At 43.6% G+C, this 20,031-nt stretch overlaps 1 protein-coding gene across 1 annotated transcript in view; it reads left to right on the forward strand.

Annotated features, from left to right (window-relative positions):
- The window catches only part of LOC124799102 (aminopeptidase N-like), a 147,122-nt gene that overhangs the window by 24,413 nt on the left and 102,678 nt on the right, over positions 1 to 20,031 (forward strand). The window contains exons 3-4 of the mRNA XM_047262641.1: positions 1,161 to 1,316; positions 19,746 to 19,932. Of these exons, the coding sequence (XP_047118597.1) occupies positions 1,161 to 1,316; positions 19,746 to 19,932 (343 nt within the window). The remainder of the gene's footprint in view (positions 1 to 1,160; positions 1,317 to 19,745; positions 19,933 to 20,031) is intronic.

A 20,031-nucleotide genomic window follows, 5' to 3' on the forward strand; every position in this document is an offset into this window, starting at 1 on the left:
AGTACACCATCGCAGGCACTCCTGTCTGTGATGCAGCGTCAAGGGTAACCGCAGCCATGGTCTCCGAGTTGATAGTCCATGCTGCTGGAAACGTCGTCGAACTGTTCGTGTAGATGGTTGTTGTCTTGCAAACGTCCCCATCTGTTGACTCAGGGATCGAGACGTGGCTGCACGATCCGTTACAGCCATGAGGATAAGATGCCTGTCATCTCGACTGCTAGTGATACGAGGCCGTTGGGATCCAGCACGGCGTTCCGTATTACTCTCCTGAACCCACCGATTCCATATACTGCTAACAGTCATTGGATATCGACCAACGCGAGCAGCAATGTCGCGATACGGTAAACCGCAATCGCGATAGGCTACAATCCGACCTTTATCAAAGTCGGAAACGTGATGGTACGCATTTCTCCTCCTTACACGTTGTTGTGACGTTTCACCAGGCAACGCCGGTCAACTGCTGTTTGTGTATGAGAAATCGGTTGGAAACTTTCCTCATGTCAGCACGTTGTAGGTGTCACTACCGGCGCCACTCTTGTGTAAATGCTCTGAAAAGCTAATCATTTGTATATCGCAGCATCTTCTTCCTGTCGGTTAAATTTCGCGTCTGCAGCACTTCATCTTCGTGGTGTAGCAATTTTAATGGCCAGCAGTGTACACGAGCGGCGCCAATGATACAGCTGGATGAATTTGCGGCCACATAACACGCAGAACGAAGCAGGTTCGTTGGGCCAGAGACCGTTGGTGGCACTCAAGCCGCCACCTGCCAGCCCGCTGAACGTGCGTGGTCTTCTGTCTACAGTCTGTCGTTATGACCCCTGTGGCTTCACACGGTTAGGCCACACGCATGACGCGGAAGTGGGAAGGTTTGCTGGTAGTGAGGACGAATGCCTCTATGTAGTGCACAACTAACACAAACTCCAATATTTATGTCAGTGGTAGACGTTCACATGATCACCTGGAACCATTTAGAAACTATCTGCGCTGAACCAAAGCGACCAATTTTCTGTTTTAAGACGGTTACTAATATTTTGTCCATTCAGAATATTTGATATTTTCGGCAACAACCAATCTGATGTAAGTTTTCAACGAGTCCTGATGTACATAGTTGATGACATATGGAACCTGGCAACTAGCAGTGACGCTGTTAATGCCTGCAGGTGGCTGGCGACGACACACATGGAGCCCACGGCAGCTAGGCGCGCCTTCCCCTGCTTCGACGAGCCTGGAATGCGGGCCACCTTCCAGGCGACGGTGATCGCTCCTCAGGGCTACACGGCGCGCGCCAACACCGAAGCGACGAGCACAGCCCCCATGTAAGTATCTCACTGTCTTATGGGCGCTCTGAGTCGCCTTTCAGGTTGTAATGTAGCCACAACATCCACATCCCAGTGCACTTCACTGTAAAGAATTATCTGTTAAGTTGATACTTTATCGTTTTCCACTGCCCTACTACATGACAACTACTCAATACTGATAATATAAATTAGGCCCTTCACTGCATAAAGCCCTGCCACGTTTTTCCGATTGTTCCAAACTACTAAAACGCCCATTCCTGACTTTAATAAATCGAACTCCCATGTATAAAACGTCATATCTCCCGAACTATGTATCGTACAGTGATATAATTTTGCAGGTACACTATAATCGCTCTTCCTCTGTATTTATTTTTTTAAATATTCGTTCTGAAAAAAAAATACTCTCTTTCAAATTCTGAAGGTGGCAGGGGTAAAATTCAGGGAGCGTAAGACTATTTACAATTTGTACAGAAACCAAGTGGCAGTTATAATAGTCGAGGGGCACGAAAGGGAAGCAGTGGTTGGGAAGGGAGTGAGACAGGGTTGTAGCCTATCGCCGATGTATATTGAGCAAGCAGTAAAGGAAATGGACAGGGTCTTGAAAAAAGGATATAAGATGTACATCAACAAAAGAAAAACGAGAATATTGGAATGTAGTCGAATTAAATCGGATAATGCTGCGGGAATTAGATTAGTAAACAAGATGCTTAAAGTAGTAAATGAGTTTTGCTATTCGGGGAGCAAAATAACTGATGATGGTCGAAGTAGAGAGGATATAAAATGTAGACTGGCAATGGCAAGGAAAGCGTTTCTGAAGAAAATAAATTTGTTAACATCGAGTACAGTGTCCGGAAGTCGTTTCTGAAAGTATTTGTATGGAGTGTAGCCATGTATGGAAACGAAAAATGGACGATAAATAGTTTAGACAAGAAGAGAATAGAAGCTTTCGAAATGTGGTGCTACAGAAGAACGCTGAAGATTAGATGGGTAGATCACATAACTAATGAGGAGGTATTGAATAGAATTGGGGAGAAGAGGAGTTTGTGGCACAACTTGACTAGAAGAAGGGATCGGTTGGTAGGGCATATTCTGAGGCATCAAGGGATCATCAATTTAGTACTGGAGGGCAGCGTGGAGGGTAAAAACCGTAGAGGGAGACCAGGAGAGAAATACACTAAACAGATTCAGAAGGATGTAGGTTGCAGTAGGTACTGGGAGATGAAGAAGCTTGCACAGGATAGAGTAGCATAGAGAGCTGCATGAAACCAGTCTCTGGACTGAAGACCAGAACAACAACAACAACATTCGTTCTAAAATAAACCGAAGGTAAGAAAGGGTAATTATAATTTTGATGGGAGCAATTAAAATCGGTGAACTCGTTAACACGTTGATGAGTGACCGTGAAAACATAGTTAAAGCTTTTTTGTATTCGGCTTGTAATAAAATAATGCGCTAAAAAGGAATCGGACTTCGTGTGGAACTTCTGGGTGGAGATGGGTTCTAGCACCGATCTTGCAATGTCCGCTTCAAGTCGCTACAGTGGCAGCCGATCAATTGCATCATTGTATAAAGGTGACCGATGCAGAAAATTGCTCCGAATAATTTCCTGAAAAGTATTTAAAAATCAGATTAGGACATTAAATAAACCAAATGAAAAATAATTAAACATTCGTAACGTTTTAATTTAAGTCAATTATTACATCATAAAATGACAACCTTTCATAGTGCATTAGATCAAGAGCAACGCTGACAAGCAAGAGAGTAGAAGACGATGCTGAGGCACCAGCATTTGTATTTAAAACAAGCAGCTAATGAAATACAGTCGAAGGACATACTTATATAAAATTCTTGTTGCCTTCGAGATTGGGAAGCTGTGACAATGAAAATAAAATGCAGGATTACCACACTCAGTGATATACGTGGATACTGAATGCAAAATGTGCTGCAAATAGATTTAGTTGTAAACAAGCAATAAATTAAGACATTGCACCTGATGCTAAAGTTTTACCACACCAATAGGGAAAACGTAGTAAGCAATATTTCTTCCTCCTTTTGTCATTTTGTGGAGAGTGTCAGCGAGAGAAAGTTACTTTAAAGTATGAGACAGTGTGTAAGGCTTGTTGGAAGACGCCAAGTGCTCTCCTTCTCAAATAGTGGACGAATATGATCCCGGTAATTCGTGCGCCGTGATTTAAGCTTGTAAGGAGTCCGTAGGCCCTTACTATAACTTTGCACTCGGCACAGGTCGATAGGGCGAACAATCGATTGTGACGCGTTGCGAGATGGAGTGTGGAGATGCGCGAGTGTGGCTGGCGGGAGTAGTATGAATGTGAAGACCTTTGTTGAAATAAGGTCTTTAACGGAGAAGGGTGTCGCCATCGCCGTGGTTAGACCCCTATGTAATAGATTAAAACCGGGAAAGTGAAGAAGTATCATTACAAAAGTGATCAGTGACGTTACTAGCGCCGATATTTGGTTTCGCGTCTACCGCGCCGGCCTAACCTTGGATTGCAGTGTTGGATGCAGTGATGGATTAGCGTGTGACGATAATGGAAAATGAAGAAAGCCTGTGCTGAGATTATCCGTAGTTAGATATGTATGACGAAGGCAGTAGCTATCTCCTTTTTTGTGTTTTGAGAAGAATATAAGTTCGTAATTAGTAAAACTGTGTTGGTGTTCCTTTTTACCAGACATTCAGGATTATAGTATTGAAAAGAACGAACTGGAAAGTAACAACTTCCGTAGCAGTCAATTCCGATTACCAGCCTCATTAGGTTCACGGTCATGTTAATAATAGCCCGCATCTCGTGGTCGTGCGGTAACGTTCTCGCTTTCCACGCCCGGGTTCCCGGGTTCGATTCCCGCGGGGGTCAGGGATTTTCTCTGCCTCGTGATGGCTGGGTGTTGTGTGCTGTCCTTAGGTTAGTTAGGTTTAAGTAGTTCTAAGTTCTAGGGGACTGATGACCATAGATGTTAAGTCCCATAGTGCTCAGAGCCATGTTAATAATAAATATTAGGCTGCTATTCGATCAGATCAGGTCGGGATAAAAATCGGAGGTGTTACAAGCTGCCTCAAGATATACATACAGTTTCTAGCTGTATTACTTGCCTTCCTGTGTTAAACTTTTGTCATAAAATTTTGTCTGTTAATGAGTAGAACATAAAAGCATTTTAAATTTTTAAATTCGGTCAATAATTGCATGAAGTACTGAAAATAAATTTTTTGTTGTCCCAGTAAGTCGTTACTTAGGCGACGTACAACTAGGACCGCGCACCCCGCACCGGGTTAGACAGTTAGCAAAGTACATGCTGGAGTGTCATGCTCGCAGCAATGCTTCTGGTATCCGTCTTCCACACACAACCTGTTTCCTGAACCACTTAATAAGTTCCCCACACTTCCGAAAAAAAAAAAATGGTTCAAATGGCTCTGAGCACTATGGATCTTAACATCTGAGGTCATCAGTGCCCTAGAACTTAGAACTACTTAAACCTACTAACCTAAGGACATCACACACGTCCATGCCCGATGCAGGATTCGAACCTGCGACCGTAGCGATCGCGCGGTTCCAGACTGAAGCGCCTAGAACCGCTCGGCCACACCGGCCGGCCACACTGCCGAATTCACACGAAATACCTTCACCAATCCTACAAGACCCCACCATTATTCCCCATCCTTGAGATCGCTTACCTGCTGCCACACCTCTATCAACACATCTCACCTTCCTTACACTTCTACACACCGCAGGATATTTTCAACTACTTTACCCTCCCGAACCATAAAATCATTCCTGAAATCCTTTCAACGCGACCTACCCTACTTCTTCCATTCCAAATGAATGCCTCAAATCCTCCTTACCCTGTGTAACAGCAGTTCTACCCGTCTCTTAAGTCTTCCTCCCTTGGCCACTCCCTCCAAATCCCGTAAGTCCCTTTCCGTACATATCTTCCCTCTTCCCCGTCCCACTCGCCCAAACGTAGTCTATTCCAGTTAATAAAGTATCCTATCTCCTCAAACACCCACAATATCTTCGCAAATCGATCGAATCCCTAAACCCAACACTCCACTCATAATAGTGCCTGATTAAACAAGTAATTGGCAACCAGAAAGCTGAACTGCTTAGGAGAAACATAATTGCTTCGGTTTGTAGTAACGTAATAGAATAAATTTCAAGTATATTTTCATACTAGGAAACCTTTGTTTCACTGGCTGTCGCTAACTCTAAAAATTTACGGTCCTTGGAGTGAAAAATATAAAAAAAGATAAGAAAGTTCCATGCGTTTGCGAATTGGCAAAATACTCTCCTCCCTGTGTGCTATCACTTCCCATAATCTCGTTTCGATGTCTCGGGAGGTTTAGGACATATGAGGGATGTTGTGAATATTTCATTTTCGCGGGCGTGAGGTCGGGAGTGAGCGCACTACATTGGATCCACTTTCTCGAGGTCAGTGACAGATAGGGATCTCGTCCCAAGTCTAAATAAAAATTCAACATGGTAGCTAAATTTCATACCCAGCAACATATGGTATAATGAGCACCAAACGCAAAATCATAGCGGCCCCTATTTTCATCGCAAAAGTTTCGAATTGTGCGTAGCGTCTTACTACACTACTGGCCATTAAAATTGCTACACCGAGAAGAAATGCAGATAATAAACGGGTATTCATTGGACAAATATACTAGAACTGACATGTGATTACATTTTCACGCAATTTGGGTGCATTGAAACTGAGAGATCACTACCCAGAACAACCACCTCTGGCCGTAATAACGGCCTTGATACGCCTGGGCATTGAGACAAACAGATCTTGGGTGGCGTGTACAGGTGCAGCTGCCTATGCAACTTCAACACGATACCACAGTACATCAAGAGTAGTGACTGGCGTATTGTGACGAGCCAGTCGCTCGGCCACCATTGACCAGACGTTTTCAATTGGTGAGAGATCTGGAGAATGTGCTGGCCAAGGTAGCAGTCGAACATTTTCTGTATCCAGAAAGGCCCGTACAGGAACTGCAACATGCGGTCGTGCATTACCCTGCTGAAATGTAGGATTTCGCGGGGATCGAATGAAGGGTAGAGTCACGGGTCGTAACACATCTGAAATGTAACGTCCACCGTTCAGAGTGCCGTCAATGCGAACAAGAGGTGACCGAGACGTGTAACCAATGGCACCCCATACCATCACGCCAGGTGAACGCCGGTATGGCGATGACGAATACACGCTTCCAATGTGCGTTCACCGCGATGTCGCCAAACACGGAGGCGACCATCAGGATGCTGTAAACAGAACCTGGATTCATCCGAAAAACTGAAGTTTTGCCATTCGTGCTCCCAGGTTCGTCGTAGAGTACACCATCGCAGGCGCTCCTGTCTGTGATGCAGCGTCAAGGGTAGCCGCAGCCATGGTCTCCGAGCTGATAGTCCATGCTGCTGCAAACGTCGTCCGACTGTTCGTGCAGATGGTTGTTTCCATGCAAACTTCCCCATTTGTTGACTCAGGGATCGAGACGTGGCTGCACGATCCGTTACAGCCATGCGGATAAGATGTCTGTCATCTCGACTGGTAGTGATACGAGGCGTTGGGATCCAGCACGGTGTTCCGTATTACCCTCCTGAACCCACCGATTCCATATACTGCTAACAGTCATTGGATCTCGACCAACGCGAGCAGCAATGCCGCGATACGATAAACCGCAATCGCGATAGGCTACAATCCGACCTTTATCAAAGTCGTAAACGTGATGGTACGCATTTCTCCTCCTTACACGAGGCATGACAATAACGTTTGACCAGGCAACGCCGGTCAACTGCTGTTTGTGTATGAGAAATCGGTTGGAAGCTTACCTCATGTCAGCACGTTGTAGGTGACACCACCGGCGCCAACCTTGTGTGGATGCTCTGAGAAGCTAATCATTTGTATATCACAGCTTCTTCTTGCTGTCGGTTAAATTACGCCTCTGTAGCACGTCATATTCGTGGTGTAGCAATTTTAATGGCCAGTAGTGTATATGCACGACTTTTGCCATTAAGAAGATGCAAGACGCTCGGCATACGTAATAGAAATATCTGGAGGAAAGAGACGATGAGTTTCTGTCGATACTCTGTAGGATAATTATAATGACCGGTATTGAAGGAAGAGTATACGGAAGCCGTTCTGGCACCATAGTATGCCTCACACTAAGAGAAAAGGGTGATTACTGAGGCATCAGTCGATTTTATTTCACTCACCACGCAAACAGAGCGATGTGACGCCATGGTTAGCCTACTGGACTCGCATCCGGAAAGACGGCGATTAAAATGCACGTCTCGCCATCCCGATTTATAATTATCGCGATTTCCCTAAATCGTTTAAGGTGATGATTTTTATGAAAGAAAACTGCCGATTTACTTCCTCATCCTTTATCAACTTGTGCTCCGTCTCTAATGACCTCATTGTCAGTGGGACATTAAATTCTAATCATCCATCCTTCCTTTTTTTTAATACTGAATTCGAATAAGAAAAAAAAACAGCTAAAACTGCTGCGAATTACTCTCCGCCGTGCACTGTACAGTGGTACAGCATCTAAGGTGATCCCGTGATGGTATTAAAAGCTTTCAGAAATGATGGAAAAGGGTTAACGAATCAATTTTAATTAAGGAGCCCTGGTCCAGAAACGACCAATCTAATGCTGCGAGCGGAAATCGTACTAATGACTCAGACAGTGGATCTGTTCTACTGCAAGCTCTATGCTTCCTTTATGTTGGGAGGAGGTAATACCGACTCAAACAAAAAAAAGTCTTGTAAACAAAGACTCTAAAGTGCATATCTTAAGAGTTACGAGCACTTGTTCCGTAGAAGAGGTGTGTTTCACTGTAAAAAAAGACGAACAAGTCTCATAGTCTCTAGGTGTGCACTTTAGAGCCCATGTTTACTGAACATTTAATTCTTGTTTTGATCGACACGACCTCCTCCAAAAATAGGGAAAGCAAAGTGATTGCAGTAAAAGAGGCCCACTCTCAGAAAGATTTTCGCTTATAACTTGGTCGTTTCCGGATCAGGGTCCCTTACCTCAAATTGATACATTTACTTTTGTCTAGCATCCCTGATAGTTTGTAGTATCATTACGGAATCACACTGTAAATACGTAAATATTAAATTTCAATAATCTTTAATATTTAGACTGATGAATCGTGGTGCGCAGCACAAGAGTCGGAGTCTGAAGTACTTAACTTCTCGGCCAAGCATGATTTCTTGAGGCAAGAACGCGACCGCAGGGACAATTTCTTAACAGAGAGTGATAAGAGGATTTGTATGTCAGTGTTAATAGGACTGTTTAATGATCGATTACCCAAATATAGTATGTTATTAAGCCGAGTCTTACGGATTTGAAACGATGTTCTTGGCCCGATCTCTAATCCCCTCTCCACAAAGAGATAAGACGGTCCCATGCGTTACAAAACTCCTACCTATATCACTTTTAATCTTCGCTTCTAATCTCCTCTGATATGCGATCAGGAATCAGAGATAGATGTCTTCGCGTCAAAACGAATGAGTGAGGCGCGTTCGCTAACTGCGTTGTTTTCATAGTCTTCTGATTCCTTCAACATTTATTAACTGTGTTCGTGGTACTTGGCCCGTGAGAATGCCGTGGTCTGAACTCCCTGATTACATAACGGTTCAGAAGATGGAGATAAACATGGATATTTCGTAAAATTGCCTCACCTGAATTGATCGCCTGCTGTTGCATTTAAAGCAGGGAAAGCTGTACTCGAATTCCAGGAAAAAAATTTCATCTTCAAACAATGGAAGATGAAGCCTCCATTTCACAAATTTGTGTAATGAACTATGTGATACTGCTTTGAAAAATGTTTCTACGAGATCTAATTTATATCTATTTGCCCTTCGCCGCGTGGTGATACCACGCCGTATTTGAATTGATTGTTTATGGAAGCTGAAAAGTGAAGGACGAAGAATGTATTAGATTATAATCAAATGTAAAATTGTAAAAATTATATCATATACGGTCTTAGTCGTATTTATCATAAAAAGGCAAAAAGACTTCTTTTTGCAAATGGCTGCCAGTATCAACCATCTTCAGGTCTGAGGACAGACAAATCAAAAGAAGAACTGCCTTAAGTAACAAAGTTATGTAAATATTGCTATTGGCTTACTTTCAAAAACTTGCAGGGAATTAACCACCCACACGTAATATTATAAATGTACTAGCAGTACACAACACCGTTGCATCATCCATAGCATTCTTATTTTTAAATCTTCAAATGAAATCTGTTATGTACATACTAAAACGAATGGAAGAGCCAATGTGTTATATAACAGCAAACAAATAAGAAATAATTATGTAGAAGAAAGACTGGTTAGTTGAACGTACCACGCTACCTGTGACAGCAATTGAAACAAAGAGCCTGTAAAGCATCATAAAAGTTTATACATTGAAAGGTCCTTACAAATATTTTCATCATACACAGCAGCTGCAAGCAGAGAATTTCCTGTAAAACGAAGAAGAAAGTAGCAAATGTTCGCTGTTAGTTCTTTCTTCCTTTCTCGGGCCTTTGTCCCGCTCCAACGCGGGGTTGGCTTTGTTAGTACGGATTTGGCAGTGTTAATTGCAGAGGGTGGCCGGATGCCCTTCCTGACGCCACCCCAAACCCCCTGGGACGGAAGTAGTGTACCCCAGCTGTCTGCGTCTAGTGCAAGTCATGAAATAGTGCGAATGTTTTCAAATGTCTGTGAGTCGTGTGCCGGCCGGTGTGGCCGAGCAGTTCTAGGTGCTTCCGTCTGGAACCGCGCGACCGCTACGGTCGCAGGTTCGAATCCTGCCTCGGGCATGGATATGTGTGATGTCCTTAGGTTAGTTAGGTTTAAATAGTTCTAAGTTCTAGGGGACTGATGACCTCAGAAGTTAAGTCCCATAGAGTTCAGAGCCATTTGAACCGTTTTTTGTGAGTCGTGTAACTGAGGCGGAACTTGCGGACTAGCCCGGTATTCACCTAGCGGGATGTGGAAAACCGCCTAAAAACCACATCCAGGCTGGCCGGTACTCCGGCCCTCGTCGTTAATCCGCCAGGAGGATTGGATCCGGGGCCAGTGCGCCTACCCGACTCCAGGAAGCAGCGCATTAGCGCTCTCGGCTACCCTGGCGGGTCAAATATTCACTGTTAATTAACATAAAATTAATATGATTGCTCAAAACAGTAAGCCATTCGTAGGGAAACATACCATGTAAGTCGTTTATGAAGCCAAGGGCAATACATAAAATGTGTGGGCATGGGTGTGTGAAAGTTAGTTTAAGTTAGATTAAGTAGTGTGTAAGCTTAGGGACCGATGACCTCTGCAGTTTGGTCCCATAAGACCTTACCACAAATTTCCAAACTTCCATGAAATGTGTATACAACATCGTCACACTGGGTAACTTTCCCAAACAGTAACGGTATACACTGACGTGACAAAACTCATGGAATAGCGATATACGCATATACAGTTGGCGGTAATATCGATACACAAGGTATACAAGGATACTGCATTGGCGGAGCAGTCATTTGTACGCAGGTGATTCATGTGAAAAGGTTCCCGACGTGATTATGGACGCACGTCGGTAATTAATAGACTTTGAACGCGGAATGGAGCTAGACGCATGGGACTTTCCATTTCGGAAATCGTTAGGAAATTCAATATTTCGAGATCCACAGTGTCAAGAATGTGCCGAGAATACTAAATTTCAGGCGTTATCTCTCAGTACAGACAACACAGTGGCTGACGGTCTTCACTTGACGACCGAGAGCAGCGGCGTTTCGTAGCATTGTTAGTGCTAACAGACAAGCAGCACAGAGGGAAGTAACCGCAGAAATCAATGGAGGACGTGCGACGAGTGTATTCGTTAGAATAGTACTGTGAAATTTGGCCTTAGTGGGCTATAGCAGCAGCAGCGCGGAGTGGCCGCGCGGTTAGAGGCGCCATGTGACGGATTGCGCTGCCTCTCCCGCCGGATGTTCGAGTCCTCCCTCGGGCATGGGCGTGTGTGTTGTTCTTAGCATAAGATAGTTTAAGTAGTGTGTAAGTCTAGGGACCGACGACCTGTGCTGTTTGGTCCCTTAAGAACTCACACATATTTGAACTTTTTGCTATGACAGCAGACGTGTGACGCGAGTGCCTTTGCTAACAGCACGACACCGTCTGTAGCGCCTCTCCTGATCGGTTGGACCCTAGGTGACTGGAAAGACGTGACCTGGTCAGATCAATCCCGATAACAGTTGGTGGAGCCGATGGTAGGATTCGAGTGCGGTGCAGACCTCACGGAGCCGCTGACCCAAGTTTTCAACAAGACTCTGTGCAAGCTGGTGGCGACTCCGTAATGATGCGGGTTGTGTTTGCATGGATCATTGACTGGATATGACTATGTTCGGCTACATGGAGACTATTTGCAGCCGTACATGGACTTCATATTCCCAGACAACGATTGAATTTTTATGGATGAATTTTGCACTATGCCACCGGGCGCGACTGAGTGGAAGAAAAACTGGACAGCTCGAGTGTATGATTTGGTCACCCAGATTGCCCGACATGAATCCCACCGAACATTTATAGGACATAGTCTGAATGTTATTTCGTGCACAATATCCTCCCCGGCAACACTTTCGCAATTGTGGACCTCTATAGAGTCAGCATGGCTCCCTATTTCTGCAGGGGACTTCCAACGACTTGTTGTGTCAGTGCCACGTCAAGTTGCTGCACTATTCCTGGTACAAGGACGTCCGACACGATATTTGGAGGTATCTCACGACTTTTATCACCTCTGTGTGTCTGCGTGTTATCAAGTGCTTTCAACGCACTGATTATTCCATTCAAACGATCTTCCAGGTTCCTTGCCTTGTTTGACAACATTACAATGTCGTGAGAAACCTTTAAAGTCTATATTTTTTCGGTTTGAACTTTCTTTCTCAAATTTGGAGAAAATTTTTGTTCTCCTACTATTTTTTCTCTCTTTATATGTGAATACTCATATATGAATTTTTATTTACTTTCCATAGAATTCGACATAATTTCGGATCTATCTTCAACCACTTTATCACCGTTATCGATGTGATGATCGCCTCACCTCGATCAGAGTATTAAAGACGCTGAAGATGGAACAGTAGTTGTCTCTAATCCGATAGCGAATAAATAAAAAGCAATAAACACAGATGAGTGGAGGAAAAACGGTGAAAGAACAGCTTTTATTCTCCATAACATAATATTTGACAGGTTGCGCCTCCAGTTTCCAGCACTCTGAAAACAACAAGCAACTTTTGCTGCTTCATCTACTACTTGCGCCTTGCAGGAGACAGTGTTGCGCCCTGCAACACATCTCAACTTTCGCCTCTAGCCAACCCTGTAATAGTTCATTATATCTTCTTATTCCATATTGAAATGCCAGCTTTCACTTCATGTATGCTTTCTAAAACTACAAATATTTTCCGGAAAAATAATGCTCTTCCAAATGTGAAAAACTGTTCCGTTACATAACATGGACATATACCCAGGAGGAAATATTCTATTCAAATTTAATAGTGTTGCAATCGAGAAAATAGTGTCACTACTGCATTTAATAGTCTATTTATCGCGTTACTACTCTGCTAAATACAAATAATCAGCAAGAGAAATCGAATCAAGCAGGAATGTTATCAAAAGCCGGGCGAAGTGGTCGTGCGGTTCTAGGCGCTGCAGTCTGGAACCGCGAGACCGCTACAGTCGCAGGTTCGAATCCTGCCTCGGGCATGGATGTGTGTGATGCCCTTAGGTTAGTTAGGTTTAACTAGTTCTAAGTTCTAGGGGACTAATGACCTCAGAAGTTGAGTCCCATAGTGCTCAGAGCCATTTGAACCATTTTTTGTTACAAAAAATTAGTTACAAGTTAAAAACATTTTGAAACTGAAGCTATTGACAACTAACCCAAAGGTTTGTTAAGACAATAAAAAAGAGTTAATTTGCAACTATCACGAGTTTCATGGTAGAAGACCTTCCATTTCAAGATGCTGCACGACTGACGAACTATTGATTGATCGACCATACGTTACATAATTCGTTTTAAAAATATATAGAATTTTATTCACCATAAGAAGATGTAATTGAAGAATTAACAGTAGTTCATAAGAACTTCAACATACAGCCTAGGAGAATAAACGCACCACGTAATAATCATTAGAATCGGACAAAAATCAGTAGATGTGATGTATATGTAGAGACTAACAAATAAAATTTCAGAATAACTTGTAATTTATTCAAGGGAAAGGGGTTCACAAATTGGGCAAGTCAATAGCGCATTGGTCCAGCTCAGGCCCTTATGCAAGCAGTTATTCGGCTTGGCATTGATAGAGTTGTTTGACTGCTTTTCAGGGGTATCGTGCCAAATTCTGTCCACTTGGCGCGTTAGATCGTGTGAATCCCGAGACGGCCTGAGAGTCGTACCTACAGTAATTGAAACGTTCTCCGCTGGGGAGAAATCCGACGTCTTTGCTGGTCAAGGTAGGGTTTGGCAAGCACGAAGACAAGCAGTGGAAATTCTTGTCGCGTGTGGGTGGGCATTATCTTGCTGAAATGTAAGCCCGGGATAGCTCGACATGAAGCGTAACGAAACGGGGCATAGAGTATCACTCTATAAGTTTTTCGCAAATGCAACCAAATGGATCCTGCCACGAAAAGAAATGGCACCAAAGATCGTCACTCTTGGTTGTCGGCTCCATACCGGGCGACAGTCAGATTGATACCCCACCTCCGTGTGGGGCGTCCCCACACACGTCTTCGCTGGTTATCATGGGTCACGTCGAAGCGGATATAATAACGGAAGTCAATTACACTGCAGCCAATGTGATTCCTAGCCGAAAACTTGTCTGGAAATAACCTTGACAGCAGTGGAGTGGCAACCTGCGTGTCGCCCGCCATATGGCCCAACAACCACGCTTGATGGTCCGGGGTACCAGTCTTTTTCGTACAGGAACCCTTTGGTTGTCGACAATATTCTATGCCCGGTTTTGTTATTCTCGATGGCAATCCATACTGGGCATGTACTTCAGTAAGAGAATGCCAGTCTGCATACGGCGAGACTTTCTACTACTTGTGCTTGCCAGATCCTACCTTGGCCAGCATGGTCGCCGGATCTCTCCCCAATTAAGGGCAGGGCTCTCCAACCATCTTCATATTTTGACGATACATCGCGTCAGTTGCACAGAATTTGGCACGATATCCCTCAGAATGACGTCCAACAGCTCTACCAATCAATGCCAAGCTGAATAACAGCATAAGGGCCTGAGTCGACCCGTCAGGGTAGCTGAGCGCGCTAACGCGCTGCTTCCTGGACTCGGGTACGCGCCGGACGCGGATCGAATCCGCCTGGCGGATTAACGACGAGGACCGGTGTGCTGGCCAGTCTTGTGCGGTTTTTAGGCGGTTTTCCACATCCCGCTAGGAGAATACTGGGCTGCTCCCCACGTTCCGCCTAAGTTACAAGCGTTGCAGACATTTGAAAACATGTTCTCACTGTTTCATGATTTACACTAGATGCATACATCTGGGGTAAACTGATTCCATCCCCGGGGGTACGGGGTGGCGGCAGGAAGGGCATCCGGCCACCCCTAAAACTAACCTTGCCAAATCCGTTGTATCCACACTGACCCTGCTATCGCTGTGGGACTATCGTGTAAGCGAAAGAAAAAAAGACAGAAAGAAATAAGGGCCTGAGTCAGGGCAATAAGTTATTGACTTGCTCAATTTGTGAATCTCTTCCTGTTGAATAAATTATCCAATTTTTCTGGAAGTGTAATCATTTGTTTGTCTGTACATGTACATTACATCTACCAATTTCTGACCCTTCGTATAATTTCTTCGTGGTTCGTCACTTTCTTTTTTATAATACAGCACTTAAATATGAGGACTTGTAATATTTATAAACGCAGCACAAAACACAACATCGTGTCCACATTAACAAAGACAGTAGAAAATGCCAAAAAACAGCTAATGGCGCTGTGTACCACTTGTCCGTTCAGTGGATTCGGCTATCGGCTATTGGTTCCCAGGTGCACCACCCTCCAAGCACAGTACTCGCCCCTAGAAACTGAATGCCATGCGGGACATGCTACAGCCCTGTCTGACTGCCTTCTCAGTGGTACGTGGATTCCCTTTTTCGTACCACACTTACCCAACATATCTTAGATAATTATTATAAAGAATCCGCCTCGACTGAAAATAGAAACCGGGTGTTGACCTAGGTTTCGGCGCGGGTAACCATTTCTTCTTCGGAACACACTAAAACTACAAACTGCCTAAAGAGGCATGGCCCAATATTAATACAGAAAGCCCAGAAGGGCAAAAGACTCGCATGAAATGTAAAGTAAACGGTACGTTCGGTGGGCCGCGGGCTCTCAGGTAAACTTTGGCTGGGGTGAGGAAGCACGCTTCGGACGTTTGAGATAAGTACAGCTATTGACATGGTACTCACGCACCGTTCATTTTACAGCTTATGCGAGTCTTTTGCTCTTCTGGGGTTTCTGTATTAATGATGGACCATGCCTCTTTAGGCAGTTTGTAGTTTTAGTGTGTTCCGAAGAAGGCATGGTTATCCGCGCCGAAACCTAGGTCAACATCCGGTTTCTATTTGCGATCGAGGCGGATTCTTTATAATCATTAAATTATTCACTTATGCTGACGCGCTGCAATGTTAAAAGTTCTCTTAGATACCATAAGAGAGGAAGCGGGACGGAATCATGGTTGGTAGTCACATTTTATAATTAAGACAGTTTATTGACATTATGCCTTTTAAGGAATTTGACAATTACAAATTGTGGACGAGCCACTAGATAAAGCTTTGAGAATACAGTTAGAAATCCAACGTACTCAGTACTCAAATAAACAGTCCCTTAAGAGAAAGTTAAGAAAAACTTAATGTGCCAGGCATTTATAAAAACCTTAAGCATAGCAACTATCAATTACTTCACACAGCGACTTCATAAACTCGTTAAAACCAGTTATTACATTAAGATGGCTACTCTTAAAATATTCTACACTAAAATACCCTATAAACTTACTATTTCAATCCGTTAAAGAAGCACTTGTTAAAAGGTCGATTACAAATTTAACGTTGCCAGGCACTAATACCCCCCGCTTCATTTTCCCTTGTTAAGAAAACAGAATTACTGACAAACTTCAGAAAGTCAAACTCCCATACAGGATTTCCCTCAAATTACATATAATGAAAACAGCTACCAATAAAGGGTGACTTAATGACACTTCAACACTAGTCCCAAGCTAAGATCCAATTACATAACATGACACAACCACTTACATAAAAAACTACAACAGAAACACTGATGTTTAAAAATGAATGTTCACGTGCTCAGACGTTTTTAATAAAAGACTACTAGAAAGAGCTGCGCAAGTAACTCAGCAGATGCTATGCAATTTAAAATTTAGCCAGTTACCAGTCGCTGATATTTAAGAAAACAGGTTCGTATAAGAACAGGTTACATACAATATATATAAATGTATCTACCAGCTTAACCCGCCTTGGCGGAAGAGAGATAAATACTAAACTTGGGAAGGCGCTATGTGAACAATTCCCGGTAGTGGCCAGTTTCTTAAACACTGCCAGTCCTCGACCTCGGATGGCATTTCACTCCCCGTCAAGGCGCTGGCACAGTCTTTCCAAAAACTCTGAAACACAGAAACACTCGGCAAAACTTTTGACTCGATATATGGGTAAACGTGTAAATGAACACGTTACGCTACTGCCCAATTCGCAACTGCGACCTTAAGCATTTTAGGCATGGACAACAGTATTAATAGCGTGCAGGCTTTGAAAACTTCAACATAAAATCATTTGATTACAAGTGTAAGTTGGCTGTTTAGGTATTTATGTCGGTAACGCCACGTAGCGCACTGTATGAAAATCACTGACTGTGCTGTGTGCAGTCTATGGCTGGTTGTACTCATTGTTGTAATATTCGCTTGTGTACTGTTGGGCAGTTGGATGTGAACAGCGCGTAGCGTTGCGCAGTTGGAGGTGAGCCGCCAACAGTGATGGATGTGGGGAGACAGATGCCAGAGTTTTGAGAACTGACGATCTGGACGTGTGTCCGCCAGAAAAAGGAAATTTGTAAAGATGGATGTCATGAAATGAGATATATATATATATATATATATATATATATATATATATATATATATATATATCACGACTTTTGAACGTTATTAAGGTAATTACGTTGTTTGTTCTCTATCAAAAACTTTCATTTGCTAACTATGCCTATCAGTAGTCGGTGATTTCAGTAGTTAGAATCTTTTATTTTGCTGGCAGTATTGGCGCACGCTGTATTGCAGTAGTTCGAATAACGAAGATTTTTGTGAGGCGAGTGATTAATGAAAGGTATAGGTTGTTGTTAGTCAGGGCCATTCTTTTGTAGGGATTATCGGAAGTCAGATTGCGTTGCGCTAAATATATTGTGTGTCAGTTTAGCGATGATCAGAATAAGAAAAGAGAGAAATGTCTGAGTACGTTCAATTTTGCTCAGCTGTTTGATAATCAAATAACGTAAGAGGATTTCCAGCACTGTCATTTTGAAATTTTTCTAAGGGGACGTTACACAAGAAACACAGAGCACTAGTAAAACTTCTGAGAAAGCCATCAAATAATGGCCACCATTTAACTAGGCCAAATGAACTCCTCTACACATCTTAAAGTTCGACTATGAAAGTCTGACAATAATAATAAAATTTAAATGCCCCTCTGTGCGTCGGTCAACAAAACACAATTACGAGCACTTACTCATATCACGTACACAATACGAAGGAGCGGGTTCCACAGGTTCATCGATTCACTTCAGATTTTGTTCCCATCAAAGTCATAGAACTTGTATCTCCAAGCTGCCCATGTCGCCAAAACGCCCGATCAACTTCATACCACCACATATAACGGTCATCACGCTCGTTCGGCAGCCGTAGACACTCGTCTCCCAGAGAATGTGACGAGATCTCGAGGGTTACCCGTCGAAGGCTAACAACCAACACGCTTCGCCAGCCAACCCGGGAGATAAAACACGCGAAAAGCGAAGATAGCTTAGCTCAACCACAATCGATCTCAACGATGTTGTTGTTGTCTTCAGTCCTGAGACTGGTTTATGCAGCTCTCCATGCTACTCTATCCTTCTTCATCTCCCAGTACCTACTGCAGCCTACATCCTTCTGAATCTGCCTAGTGCATTCATCTCTTGCTTTCCCTCTACGATTTTTACCCTCCACGCTGTCCTTCAATATTAAATTGGTGATCCCTTGATGCCTGAGAACATCTCCTACCAACCAGTCCTTTCTTCTGGTCAAGTTGTGCCACAAACTCCTCTTCTCCCCAATTCTATTCAATACCTCCTCATTAGTTATGTGATCTACCCAAATAATCTTCAGCATTCTTCTGTAGCACCACATTTCGAAAGCTTCTACTCTCTTCCTGTCCAAACTATTTATCGTCCATGTTTCACTTCCATTCATGGCTACACTCCATACAAATACTTTCAGAAATGACTTCCTGACACTTAAATCTATACTCCATGTTAACAAATTTCTCTTTTCCAGAAACGCTTTCTTGCCATTGCCAGTCTACATTTTATATCCTCTCTACTTCTAGCATCATCAGTTATTTTGCTCCCCAAATAACGAAACTCATCGTATATCCTCCTTCAAAACACGCTCCATTCCGTTCAACTGCTCTTCCTCGTTCTTTGCTGTCTCTGACAGGTTTACGTCATCGGCGAACCTCAAAGTTTTTATTTCTTCACCATGGATTTTAACACAAACTCCGAATTTGTCTTTTGTTTCCATTACTGCTTGCTTAATATACAGACCGAATAACATCAGGGAGAGGCTGCAACCCTGTCTCACTCCCTTCCCAACCACTGCTTCCCTATCATGCCCCTCGACTCTTATAACTGCCATCTGGTTTCTGTACAAATTGTATATAGCCTTTCGCTCCCTGTATTTTACCCCTGCCACCTTTAGAATTTGAAAGAGAGTATTCGAGTCAACATTGTCAAAAGCTTTCTCTAAGTCTACAAATGCTAGAAACGTAGGTTTGCCTTTCCTTAATCTTTCTTCTAAGATACGTCGTAAGGTCAGTATTGCCTCACGTGTTCCAACATTTCTACGGAATCCAAACTGATCTTCCCAAAGGTCGACTTTTACCAGTTCTTCCATTCGTCTGTAAAGAATTCGCGATAGTATTTTGCAGCCGTGACTTATTAATCTCATAGTTCGGTAATTTTCACATATGTCAACACCTGCTTTCTTTGGGATTGGAATTATTATGTTCTTGTTGAAGTCTGCTTCTGTATAGCTTGTATATTTTACTTTCGTGTAATTGGCCACGATAACTCAAGGATCCCGGGGAGTGTGCGCCATAGTTCCGCGGCCTAGCTGACACGCGTTTTCCCACAGGTCGGACGGCAGCACGCAGTACACGTTCGCGCAGACGCCGAAGATGTCGACCTACCTGTTCGCCGTGCTTGTGTCCAAGTTCGACGCGACGACGTCGGAGGACGACGACTCGCACAACTTGTGGTCGCGGCCCAGCGCCACGGAGCAACGCAACTACGCCGCGTCCATCAGCCCCGACCTACTCCAGGTACTCCCAGCAGTTCTCCACGTTATTACATCACAGCTCAAACGCACTAAGAGATGACCCTATAGCGTGAATCGCAGCGAGCTAACTTGTGAGACAAAT

Source organism: Schistocerca piceifrons, chromosome 5 (assembly GCF_021461385.2).
Source record: "Schistocerca piceifrons isolate TAMUIC-IGC-003096 chromosome 5, iqSchPice1.1, whole genome shotgun sequence".
Classification (NCBI taxonomy): Eukaryota; Metazoa; Arthropoda; class Insecta; order Orthoptera; family Acrididae; genus Schistocerca; species Schistocerca piceifrons.